Below are 13871 nucleotides of genomic sequence, written 5' to 3'. Positions count from 1 at the left end.
ATCAGTCACAGCATAACAAAACACAGATGTCCTTATTTTATTGGTACCACAGGAAACCTATGGAATATTGCTCTAGTCATGTTTAATGCAATGAAATATGAAGAATTAAAATGTGCAGACTCTGATCTTATCTGGTCAAGGCTGGCCCAACATGCATTAAAAACATAAAAACAGGTCAAACATACATTTTGTGACACTTGCTGACGTCACAGCGACAGGACACATAGAGGTCTAGGCGCAGAGAGTTCAAAGTAGTAACGTTTGTGAAGCTAGCTACCCAGCTAACTTTCGCATCTGGCTAACGTATATGGCACTGAAATTGTTGTTGCTAGTTATAAATCGCGTTTATAACTAACTTATCGTAAGTATTATTTATTAGCTAGTCTGATTATTTCATTTCGTAAATACAGATTTTTCTTTTGGGTAACTTAACTTGGGTTAGTATACTCAAGTAGCTAGCTAAATTAAATGGACCATTCCGATTTAGCCAGCTATCGTGTAGCTGACGATATTTAGCAAGCAAGCTAGTTTAGCTGTCGTGCCGGTGCTTTTTGGTTGCTGGCTATTTGTCTATGCTAATGGTTAAGTGCTCAGCAGACCTGCTTGTTGGACAACTTTATTTTTGTTTCTAAAAATACTGGGGAAACCACCCAGGAATTTGGTTTTATTTTTCGAATGTCACGGAAGAAACAAGCAGCACAGGCCCAGAATGGAAACAATGAGTCCCACGGATAAACGGATAAGGCACCAGAGATGTCCGTGACAGTGGTTACCCTGCCGGTCTTAGGAACAAATCGAAAGCGCTGATACTGGAGGTCTGAACCCTGGCCCGGTACTGTGTGTGGTCTGCATCCCTAGCAGGTGGATGTGCATGGGCCCTGAGTTGAAGCCTACAAACTCCTCACACTTAACAGATTTCCTTATTGATAGTGATACAACTTGAATAGCTAGCTAGCTTGCTAAGAACTCCTAGGTGTAATGTTCGCTGTCAGACTGATTAACTTTAGCCGTCTAGCTAGCTGGCTAACCTTGTTCCATCGGGGTTTGCATCATTCCGTGAGAAACTTCCAGGTAACTGGCGATATATAATAACTACCGCTGATTTTGGTATTACTTTAGCTAGCTAAACACAAGAAGGTGGCATGTAGCTAGCGTACAGTGTGACTTCATATGCGATAGCTATCATGCTAGTGATGCAATTAAGAATAGCCAACTAGCTATGAGCTAACTAGGGCGCTACGAAGAAACTGGTTACATTAAACTGTAGGCTATCTGTGATTTTTGTGTGTGCGTTAAACCGCGTCAGTGACATGACTTATGAATCTGATGGATTTTAACCATAAACTTTAAAACGGACTATGAGAGACTTCATTCCTACTAACCTGGAAAATAAATGGGCTAGGGCGTTACTAAAAAAATACGTAGTTTGCGGGCGAAATAGTTGCTCTGGTGTCACCAGTACCGCAGCATGAAGGTACAAACTCATGCAAGTGTTAGAATTGAAACTTGTAACTCAAATGCATCTCTACATGACGCAGTGGAGCGTATTGAAATGACAAAAACATTAGACAAACACAATTATTTGCACAACCCTGAATATGCATCCCGGGTTGAAGCGGAGACGGGGTCGCAACCCACTCCTCGCATTTTCTCTTCATCAACATTTATTAGGACTGAACTAAATTGCACCCCTGAGGAGCTCAGCAATGGGACATTGACTGAACCGTTAAAAAACCCGGGCTGTGAGGATGAGAGTCGGGATGGAGATGATGTGCCTCAAATATCAAAGGATTGCAAATATACCGCAATCAGCGAGGACGAGGACCTCAGCTACGAGCTTCAGCAAGCCTATAGAATATTTCATGGATTTCTCCTAGAAAAGCACAAGGCAATCACAGCCCCGTTCATGCAACCTATGAACACAGAGGATCACGTTGATAGTGACCGTGTCCAGCCGCCAATGTGGTTCAGGAGGATTGAGGAGAAATTCATCAACAAGGAATACGAGACTATCACGGAGTTTGTGGCTGACTTCAGGCGGATGCTAGAGAACTGTTACAGGATTCATGGCGTCGACCACTGGATCTCCAAACAGGCTCAGAAATTGGAGATTATGCTGGAACAGAAATTGACATTGCTGTCCAGGTAAGCACAGAATCATATCATTGGTCACATTCAGCTCTTAAAAAAAAAAAAAAAAAGCAATCCATATTTGAAAGACCGTCCATAAGCAAAAACACGGATTCTTTCCAAAAGAGCTCAATCAATTTCAAGTTGCAATTAAATCTGCATGTCGTACGAGCATTTAAGGGAAGACTACTGATGAAATGGGAATGGTCCTAAGCATGAATTAATATTACATGATGAAATGTATAGCAGAACATTCAACTGAGCATGTAATTTGTCTTGGGTAGGTTTGCATGCAAGTAATCAAAGAACAAGTCCATTATTAAAACAAGGAACCTGGGCCTGCTGGATGGCTGATCCAGTTACAGTATTATTATTATTCAAGTGAAAATACAAGTAACGTAATTTGGGCTCGTTTGGGAAGTTGTGGCCTCACTTCAGACTTTCTGTCTACTTTTCTTTCATCTCATTTGTTTCTGAAATACACTTTCCCCTTGTGAATTTGCCCCATGTTGTCCCACCAAACTTATAGTGTACCTTAAATTAAGTGTACACTGAAGTAACTTTAAGCTTTGCCAGAATCCAGAACCAGGTAGAACTGGGGAGTCCTGTGTGGTTCTCTCCATGAGATATGGAACCGTGCTACTTCAGCACTACACTGAAGCTAGTTGACTACCTGGTACAACAGGCAGAGTTGTTACACCTGCCCCATGGCACTGCCAGTTAGGAGAGGGAGAGGTCCTAGATATCCTGTTTCTAGAAAGGAACGTTTTTGGTTTTGTTGGAATATTGCTCTTAAGTTGAACTATTGAACTGTGTTACATTATTGCTGTCTTTGTTAAAAAAAGTTTAGAAAATGTGATGCTTCTCAGCCACCTCTTAGTCTTTACTGGTCTTTTGGTCAGTGGGAGTGACGTGAATGGAAATGTGCAAGAAACCTTGGCCTTTTGCCAGACAAGCCAACTGTGACTCTTGAAAATCGTGCCATGTAGTTACAATTGTCCCATGTTCTGTCCCTGTTTAGGGTAGACTGGCTTTTTCTTTGCTAATGTCACAGTGAGACAAAAACAATATGTGGATGCGTAACATTTAAAGGTGCCATATTTCAAGAGCTGTATGATGGTACTGCTTTGACTTTCTCATTTTCCCATCCTCACTCCCTGGACTCCAGAACCCTGAGAGAAAAAACGTCGCTGGCTGTCACCTCGAAGGGTCGCTTCGGGATTGAAGAGGAAAAGGGGATTGGAAGCACCTCCACGAGGCGACGCTCTATGCCCCGCAACCTGTCCAATTTAACAATGGGCGCCAGTGAGTCCATCATGGTGCAGGCCCTAAGGCTGGAAGAGCAGCAGAGAGCCAAAGAGGAGAAGAGGTAGGATGCTGTGTGAGGGGTAATTCTCATGATGGAGGGAAAGGTTCTCCTAGTACTAGTGAAAGAAAAAAATCACAAGGAAGATACTATAGAGCCTTTCAAACAATGATGTATTTTAACCAAATCACATCTTTGAATGAAACTGAAAACAAAAACTGTCAGTATTGACTGGGATTCCAAACCTTAGTCTGACTAGCTTACGGGCTGTACTTGTATGGCACAAAAGAGACATTTTGATTAGGTATTAAGGTAGGTAATGGCATAGGCCTATACGCTATGTTGTTCATGTTACGGCTATATGTTTCAGCCTTCAGAAATATAGCCTATTAATGACCTTTTGTTGGGGTCTCACAGAACTTCATTCTATTTTAGGCCTTACCTTTTTTATTACTGCAAATCTAGAGGCCCACTTTAGAAAGTTGTGAACTTGCTACTGTTTTGCTAAAAGAACAGCCTGCCACTTGTACTATAGAATAGGAATTGCACTGTTGAAGAGATTGATGTGTTCTTTTATTATAAGACCAAGTTAGCGGCTACAAAGTTTATAGACACGACTAAAGCTATCCCAGCATGCATTGGGCAAGAGGCAGGAATACACCCTGGACAGGTCGCAAATCCATCGCAGGGCGCACACACCGTTTACGCCTACAGGCAATTTTGAATATTCAGTCAGCCTAACTTGAACGATTTTGGACTGTGGGAGGAGACCGGAGTACTCTGAGGAAACCAACACAGACATGGGAAGAACATGCAAACTCCACACAGAAAGGCCCCGGCCAGGATCCTGTGAATGTAATAGTTATAATTGTTTGAAAGAAGCAAGTCTTAATCTCGTCTTTTCTCAAACGCAGGCAGCGGGAACAGGAGAAGAAGGAGGCAGAGGAGGCGTCTGCTAAAGAGCTGGAGGAGTGGGAGCAGAGCCTGCTGGCCCAGGCCTCCCCGTGGTCCATAGACACGCTGTGGGAACTGCCTGCAATAGGCCACTTCCTGTGTCTGGCCCAGACGGCTCTCAACCTGCCTGAGATCGTGTTCTTTGAGCTGGAGCGCTGCCTGCTCATGCCCAGCTGCAGCACCTTCCTGGCTAAGGTCATGACCTCCCTGCTCTGCCACCCCCAGAGACGGGCCACCCTGCACCGCCGCCCCACCCTCCCGTACCGACGCTGGGAAGCGGCTCTCCGGCAGAAGGTGCTGGGCTGGTACCGGGCGGTGGGACGGGCGGAGGACCCGGGGACCTGCGCCGAGCAGCTGGGCCTCTGCCCACAGTTCTTCCGCATCCTGGGGGAGGTCAGCCCCTTGGAGGAGAGACCCTTCCACCTGCTGCCGTTCAACAAGCGCGTCTGGCTGCTGAAGGGGCTGTGCGACTTTGTGTACGAGAACCAGAAGGAGGTGCAGGACGCGGTGCTGGGCCAGCCCATCCACGAGTGCAGGGAGTCCATCCTGGGTTATGACGGGCACGACAACGCGTACATCCACTTCCCTCACTTCTGCGGGGCGGACCTGCGCATCTACTGCCAGAGCCCGTGCTCTTCCCCCAACTTCCCCTTCCCGCCCATCTGTGTACAGAGGCTGGAGTGGGAGGAGACGGACGGTGGAGATGGGGAATCCAAGGGTCACCGTGTTTCTACGGCAACAGGGCAGCAGGAAGTGAAAGAAGAGACTGACTATTGCAGGGGTGTAGCTGAGGTGAAAGAGGACGATTGTGACACCACAGGTGGCACATTACACCGGTGGAGGCTGACTGAAGTCCTCGTGCAAGGCGGGGGAAAGGCTGCCTTTAAAACGGAGCTAGACCAGAAAGGGCGAATCCACACCCACCATCCCTGTAGGGAGGGGGACAACAATCCCAGCACGAAAAATTCAAAAGGAGACTCTGTGGAGGCGCAAAACAACCCAGAAGTGAAGCAGGAAGGGTTTCTAGGGTGTGTGAAGAAGGAGTCCTGTGAACCAAGCCTACAGGATAGAGAGGGACAAAAGAGCAGTAAGAGGACTTTTCCTGCTAAGTCAGATGAGACATGCGGTGTTGCGGTCTCGCTTCGCTCCAGAGAGGCAGATGAAATGAGTGCTAAGTCCCAGGACCCCTGCCCTGCGTGTGGCACCCACATGAGCCCAAAGCAGGTACGCCAACACTGCTGCCAGAAGGAACCAGCACCCAAGACAGCCTTCACGGAGAACTCGCCACTCGAGCACTCGCCGGCGACGAAGATCAGCAGATTGCGGACCAAGAAAAAGAAAAGAAAGAAAAAGAAAGTGAAGGAAGAGGGGACACAGGAGGAGCAGAGCAAACCAGGGGGGAAGCGGCACAACCTCGTCAAAGCTTTCAAGAACAACCTGATGAAAGTAGCCACCACAGAAAAGAAAAAGGGCAAGAGGAAGAAGCGGAAGTTGGGTGAGAAATGTTTGTTGTCTTTGTTGACCCACAAAAATTTTTTCTACTTTTGGTCCAAAGTGGCACACAGTTTCTACTTGTTTTATTTTCAGGCTTGATGATAAGCTAGCAGCATTGCAATTATGTGTGCCCATGCATCATAATAACCAGGCAGCGAATCATTATACAAGAAAGCATCCTATCCTATGCTATCATATCGTTTTTAATGGAGAAGTTGGTCCCATCTGCAGTCTGAATACATGTGGCCCTACTCATGCGTCTCTGAAATATCTTATCCAGTAATACATATTATGTAGTGCTTTCTTTTCTTCACAGAATTTTAATAGTTCTGTACATTTGATATTCTCATTGTTCCTCCTTACTGTTCCTTCTTGCTTTATTTATCTTAGTATACTGTCTTTGGTAAGGGAGCTAAGGGTGTTTAATATTTTGCTGTAGATTTCCATAGTTTCCTGGAGGCTTGACCTGTATTTTCACATATATAGCACTAACATATGTGTCTGTTTAGGCAAGAAGTTTGAGTCTAAAAAGGTTGCAGCAAAGAAGAGAAAAGCTGATCCTAAACTCCCAATTGAGCCTACTTTTCGGGTAAGGTGCTGTAGTCTCCTGGATAAATGTACCAGTGATTCTACTTTTATTTTTATTTAGTGGATTATTGGTAATCAGTGTATGCAAACTCACGTCTGTGTTCACATCAGAAGTGTGTAATTGGGCCTATTATGCTGAGGCCATTACAAACATTCCTTACTTCCATACCTGATGTGCCCTGTGCTTTTCAAGCTTCTGCAGTTTGTCTGGAAGTTTTAGAAGCTTCAAATCACATTCTCAAAGTTGACTCACTGGATAGACTAGCATCTGCATTGTGTATAATTCAATTTAGCTACGTTATATGAAAATAGGCAGTGGTCATAGGGAATAGAAGTATTGGTTGATTCTGTGGTGTTTAGTTTTTTGAATGGATGGTCTTCATCTGTGTTCACACTGTTTCCCATAGGCAAACACCAGGGCATTTTCTGTACAAAATGTGAGGCTTTAGATATTACTTTCATGTTCAAATAGTGAAAATTTATATTAGACAAGTCAAGAAAATACGAATAGTAGTGTAGCCAGTAAAGATAATCTCATCGGTAAGTTAAAAATTTTCTTCCACTATGAAAATGTATTAATTTGGAATGTGTACCTTCACTTCATAACTACCGTGATTTTCACAAAATTGTTGTTTTTCTTTCAGCTGGTGTGCACTAGTCTGGAGGAACTCAGGGAGCTGATCGGCAAAACGGAGGACGAGCTGGATGAGCTGGAAAGTACAAAGAAGAAATCGGTTAGTGAGAGGGAACACACCTCCCAAAAAATTACCCAGAATATGACAGATTTCATTTATCTTTTTTTTTAACTCAGAGATTGGAGACTGAAGCATGTGAGTTATGTGGCTAATATAATGACTACAATTAATATAATGAATATAATTACTGTAGTACATTCCCCACATTAGGATGTGCCATGCACTTTCAAATGAATCCTGTAAAGACCATGTAGAAGGCACAGCTCAATAAAAACAGTTTGACACTTATTCAATGGGCTTTAGTGGTGGTGAAAGCCTATGGCATTGACTGGAACACTATCTTTAGCGGCCTGTCATTTTTTGAAGGGGCGATGGTACTTTAGAAGAGAAGCAGTGAAGGACCTGCACATCACCCTCATCAGACTGCTCAATGAGCTCTCGCCCTGGGAACCCAAATTGGTCAAGGCTTTCCAGAGGAACAGGTAACCCACACACAGGCTGCATGGTACTGGGAGCCATTCAAGTTGTGATGAGTAATGATGTGATAATTTCTAGAAGACTATAGCTGTATGTGGCTCAGTATGTGAACTGCTTAAAATGATTCACTGGTATTCAGAGCTAATATTTGAATTTATCTATGTTCATTGTTGTTTTTCAGCTATGCAATATAAAGCCAACTTGCAATGGCAGTGGCATTGAAGAATTAACTTTCAGTCTGAACAGAATTAACTGTGGTCTGTGATAGAAGCCAATGCGTTGAACTGTAATTGCATATTTACTTAATTTTGTTTCCTCAAAGGGCACGTTTAAAAAAGGATTATGATGATTTCAAGAATCATCCCGACTACAACAACTTTGTCCGAGAGGAGTGGACTGGGGAGGAAGGGGATGCAGTCTTGGGCAAAGACAGCCATTCATCATCCACTGATAACACCAGAGTGACTGAGGGAGAAGACAAACAGGACCAGACAGCTAAGAGGGACCCAACAGCAGGTAGACATTTCAGGCTGTCTCAACACTAATCAGTGTTTGCACATGCCTTACAGTCAACATTACATGAGAATGAACAGCAAAGGGAATAGAGAATAATTTTCCAGTCTATTTGCGGTTTTCTTGATTGATATAAAATGCTTTATGACATTAATTAATTACAATGTATTTTGTGAAAGTGAAATGATTTCCTTTCTGTTAAAGGATATATTTCCATCCTGTAAAGTCATTGGACGTCGTCTAGTTGTGTACGTTTGGCAGCTTTAGGAGGTTTTAGCTAGTTCTTACCCTGATGACTCAAAATCCTGATTACAAAAACACAATGTATGGCTACATTAATATTATTTACTACTGTCATTAATTTGGGACCAATGTAATATAATTGGACTAATGTCATATAGTTGGACCAGACGTCTTTTAAAAACCTGCTAACTTGTATTAAACAATTATCTGTTAGAGTTGCAGTTGATTTAGCCTGATCTAGCTAAAATCTTGATTAGAAGCAGGAGGAAACAAGTGGCCTTTTGGGGCCTTTCCCATTACAGTTGTTTATGACAGACTCAAATTGTGACCGTTTTGTTTTCCTTTCTCTTTTTTGACATTTCCTTTTATTTCTTAATTTATTGTGTGTTTCCAATTACTTATCCTTATTACTTCTGTTTTGCAGAGGACACTAAGCAGCAAGGAATGGAGACAATGGGAAGGACCCGGGCAGCTAGACGTGAAGGTGTTGTCTCCGATGAGCACAAACTACCTTTGAGGAACTCAAAAAGGCGACACAGTGCAAGTACAGATGAAGAACTGACTCCCATGAAGAAAAACAAGAATAGCGGTGAGGAACAAACAGATGATACGGCGAAGGAGGTGAATGCTGCTGCACAGAACCTTGCCACAGAAACCTCCAAGGTTACGACACCTACGGCTGTTTTCTACAAGGGCTCCACGCCCATCCAGGCCTTGCTAGCCAAGAGTGTCGGGAACAAAGTGACCTTAATCAGTCAGCCAGCGGCAGCTACGATCATGGCCAGCCAGGTGCAAAACAAGCCAGCTGTCTCCCTGCAAACAACCAAACAGTCAGCAATCCCAGGACAGGCACTGCAACCAGCACCCACACCAAAGAGTCCTGCGCACACTATGCCTGGGGGCTTGGATCTACTCAGGAAGAGCAGCACCAGTCCAGTGAAGATTGCAGTTCAGCCAGTGCTGGATCAGAAAACCGGGGAGAAAATCTTGCAGCAAGTGGTCATCCTACCTTCTAACCTGCTTATCCAGCAGCAGAAGATTCCTGTTCCTGTCTCCAAAGTAACCGTTCCACTGTCCAGCTCTTCTTGCTTCACTAGGGCAGATGATACTAACAAGATTCCCATACAACAGGTAGCTCCACTGACCGGGGCTTGTAGCAGAAGCCCATCTACAACTACCATTTCCCCTAGTTTGCCAACTTCTGTAACATCCACTTACATGGGTGCCTCCATCTCCAAAACACTTAGCACTCAGAATGTAGTTAAAACTAGATCCCCTGTCACTAGTGGCACATCAACAAATTCTAGCAGTCCTCCCGACTCAAAGCAAGAGCTTAAGACTGTATGCATCAGGGACTCGCAGTCAATCCTCGTCACCACGAGAGGGGGTAACACAGGGGTGGTCAAAGTTCAAACCTCTGACCAAAATGTACCTGGCTCCTCACCTCCAAGCCCTGTCATCACTATTTCCCCACAATTCCAAGCGTTCCTAGTTTCCAAGTCCTGTTCTCCTACAGCCTCTGCTCCGCCAGCCCTTCCCAGCACAGCTACAGCTGTGACGGCACAGACTTTCAGCAAATCTGCATCCTTTGTTAGCCCATCCCAGGCTCCCTCTACTATTTCCATTCCAGTCAGTGCAAGTCAGGCAGGAGGGACTATTGTGAGCTTTGCCTTAAGCCAGCCCTATAATGCCTATATTCCTTCTCCATTAATTGCAAACAAATGTAACAAAACTGCCCAGCATTCAGTTGTTACCAATCCAACTTTGGCAGCAACTCCTCAAACTAACGTCAGTGTCACATCATCCTGTGGTAAAAGTGGCATGATAATCACTCCAGCATCTTTGGTGCAGTATGCCTCCAAACCCCCAGTTAAGCGGGCTCAAGCAGATGAAAGGCTAGCCGATAGGCCTCCCTTCCAGAAGGTCATCCTTGTCTCTCCACCTTCAAGCATAGCTACGTCTCTTGGAGCATCCCAAGCTGTCCCCTGTACTGCTTCCCCTGCTGTCTCAGCCCCTAGGCTGATGCTGATAAGTCAAGCGCCTGCATCTGGTGACCGCTCTGCAGTTAGCATTCCAAAACCGACACTATCCACTGACACCAAGTCAGCATCCTTGACCCCGGCATCTCAAGTCATGGACATGAAGGTTGGACTCAACCTTAGTCAAATCATCAGTAACAGTGCTACCAGCACCATGCAGAAAGTCCAGACCATCGGACTACTGCCAGATTTGACAGCCCAGTTACCGACGGAGGCCTTGAACTCAGGCAAGCAAGTCCGCCTGCCTACAGCAGAATTGGCAGCAAAAAGCTCATGCATAAATGTACCCAGACCAGGACTTGCTGCAAATGCATCAGGCGGTCTGATTCTTGTTCAGGCTACCAGTACACCCGCTGGCATTAATGTTTCACCCGCAGGAAATGTAGGTCCAGCTAATGTTAGTGAACGACCTGATGGGAAAATGCTTTCAATCTCCTCTTTTAAAACTGGGAATTTAGCATCAACATCTCTTCTAGCAGCTTCTTCACAGCAAAGTGTCTCATTGTCTAGCACCTCCTTAGTTTCTGCTGTGAGTGATACAAAAATAAGACAAGCAGTGGGAAGTGCTCCAAAGGCTATTGTGACTACTTCTGTTGGTGGTCTCATCAACAAAGATCTAGCTTTAATGCACATGCCTCCGGCTAGGTCTCCTGCTGCAGGTGCTGTTCTTGGTAAACCACGATTTCCAGCGCCACTGACAAAATCCTTCCCTTTTAAAATGTCTCCTCTCAAAACCCCTCCTTCTACTCAAGCCCAGCCCTGCAACACCCCCACCAAAATGATCAGCACCCCAGTTTCTGCTCACCAACCTGGACTTCCTGATGTCAGCCCCCCAAATGAACCGGCCACTACTGTGCAACAGAGGATTGTGATCAACACCACCACCCCACTCGCTCCTGGAACCCACATCATAATCAACAACACAAGGTTCATCGTTCCTGCTCAAGGTCTTGGGCCTGGCAGCCATGTTCTTCTCATATCAAGCCCAGTTGTATCTCTCGCTTCGTCTCTAGGGGCAAACCCTCCATCCACAGCTCAGAAGGGTATAATGTCAACTAGTGCACAAATTCCTGCTGTCTTAGCAACTTCAAGCCCAAGGAAGACAACTCCAAGCACACTGCCCCTGCACAGCACCTGTGGGCCACCACCAACATCTCTGACAGAAAGCCCTTCATCTGCTGCTAACACTCCACATAAGACAACTACTGTAGGGAGGAGTCCTGTGAAAAGTCCTCTATTAATTAGTAGCCCCACTTCAGTTGCACAGGCTTCACAGTTAGTAAGACCTACATCCCCTGCCCAACAAGGCTTGTCGAGTCCCATGAGAACTGGAGCACTGTCTGCTGACGGGAAGGGTATGCCGATTGCGTCATTGCAGACTGTGGGTGACCACATGCAAAACTCTATTGTAATGGCTGTCCAGACAACAGGAGGTTCACAGACTAACACAGTACCAGCAAATTTGCATACAGGACTTGCAAACACATTACCTAAAATGCAGCTTATATCATCGGTGCAACCACTGGGTAGTGTCATTTCCAGAACACAGGCATTTTCAACAGCCACTACACCTCCAATAGGAAGCACGGTCTCCAGAATGCAGTCTGTGCCTGTTGCGACTGTCCCACCTACTGGGAGTGTCTTCAGCTGGAGACAGGCCTCCCCCATTGCAACTATTCAACCATCCATGACTGGTGTTATAATGGCTCCAGGTCAACTAGCCAAGCCCATGCAATCGGAACCCATCAACATGCCACAAGCTTCATCCAATCCCTCGCCTGCTGCAAGCAAGCAGGTCGCTTCGTCTGTTGTACTGGCAAGCTCCTCATCTAGTAAAATCCTAGTGAGTCCAGACGGTGCTGTTTTGAATGTCATCAGAAGTTCTGCCCTCTCTGGTTTGCCATCAGTGTCTAAGGCATTGGCAACAGTGGTGGTTACGACCAGTTCCAATACAGGCAGGGTACTGCCAACACTGAAGACTGATTCCCTGTTGTCTACACAGGCAGAAAAAGGAGAGCCCAGTAACTGAAACAGAAGGCCAATATCCTTGAGACTTCTTCAGATTCCAACCTTTTCCATAACAGGATTCTGTTCAGCGAATAGAATTAAATACAATTGTATTTGGAAATCATTCTCCCGTTTTAGTTTTTTTATGGGGAGCAGGGAGTGGAGCAGCACACTGAAGCTTGACTGGTTTTTTTTTACCTTCAGTATCTTACATGGCGGTACTCTTGGACATTGGCATGTAAGAAATCCCATGTAGCTTCTAACCCATCAGTCTCTGGAACAGTTTGGTAAAATATTCAACATTTGTGTGAGATTTATTTAATTGATGTGTTTTCTATTTCTTAAAGCAAAGAATTTTAATATTCAGAAAGAGACATTTTGGGGAGGGGGGCGGGGGGGTGCCTTGTCAGAATTGAAGATAACTCAAGTTACTTGGAGAGGAAACTTCTAATGGCCAGTATACATATCTTTATGTACTTTGCTAGCTGGGTAGTGTTTTTTTCTATTCAGTTTGTATTTGAGAAGGTAGCTAAGCCAGGTATGAATGTTTTGTAGCATTTTACATTGACATTAAACCATTCTTTCATGACTAACGGTTTCTGTTGAATTGTCACTTATTTGAACATGGAGGTCAAGCAGACGGTTTACCCATAATTATGCAAATTATTCACACATTCTGCTTTTTGTAGCTGTCTTTGCCATTTAAAATGCTGAATTCACTATGAATTTAAATATATTCATATTTTGTTTGCTTTTCTTTAGAATGGTATTCATATTTATATCAAGGTGTCCATATTCTGTTAATTTGTCTGAGTAACTGTCAACCCCAGAATGCTTTGCAGCACCTCTACATTGTAGAACATCATATTTCCAGTCTGATAACTAGGTCTTTGAGAAATGTGTGATCTTGTAAATGGGCTAATAGACACAAATCCATAAATAGACTCCAGTCATGTACTCTGTACATTAAATTTATATCTTGCTGTGAGAAGCTTCATGTTCATTTCTGCAGTGGTAGTTACCAGAGACAGGAAAGGTAGATTGGGATTCAGTGATCTGGAATAAATTTGTGATTAATCTTGATGTTTTGTTAAAAACATCCCACCCTTGCCAGTTAACTTCTGGATACCCACCCCCGCCAGGAGTTAACTGGCGGGGGTGGGTATCCAGGAGCTAAGTGGCGGGGGTGGGTGTCGAGGAGTAAGTGTATTTTATTGAGTAACGTTAGCCGTAAAATGCAATGCTAAGTTAGTTACTACGTTGATGACTGCACTTTAATGGTGTTATATGATGTCATTCCAATCCCAGAGTGATTTTTAGAAAATTTCAATAAAACGATGAAAAACATTTTAACCAGTAGAAAGATTACATAAAAGTCCGTTCAAGCTAGCTCCAGCAACGTTAGCTAGCTACCAATGTTACGTC

The 13871-nt window shown here is 44.5% G+C and overlaps 1 protein-coding gene across 1 annotated transcript; it reads left to right on the top strand.

Annotated features, from left to right (window-relative positions):
• Positions 1-223: 223 nt before the first annotated feature.
• On the top strand, positions 224-13039 carry LOC118212917 (uncharacterized protein KIAA2026). Its single transcript, XM_035391423.1, has 8 exons — positions 224-2145; positions 3299-3499; positions 4351-5885; positions 6394-6473; positions 7117-7206; positions 7534-7649; positions 7967-8160; positions 8825-13039. Exons 1-8 carry the CDS (start codon positions 1469-1471, stop codon positions 12466-12468), a joined length of 6537 nt encoding a protein of 2178 aa, XP_035247314.1. The 5' UTR covers positions 224-1468; the 3' UTR covers positions 12469-13039.
• The last annotated feature ends 832 nt before the right edge of the window (positions 13040-13871 follow it).

Source organism: Anguilla anguilla, chromosome 14, assembly GCF_013347855.1.
Source record: "Anguilla anguilla isolate fAngAng1 chromosome 14, fAngAng1.pri, whole genome shotgun sequence".
In the NCBI taxonomy this organism is placed as follows: domain Eukaryota; kingdom Metazoa; phylum Chordata; class Actinopteri; order Anguilliformes; family Anguillidae; genus Anguilla; species Anguilla anguilla.
The sequence above is the reverse complement of the archived record's forward strand: the minus strand, read 5'-3'. Positions and strand labels throughout refer to the sequence as shown.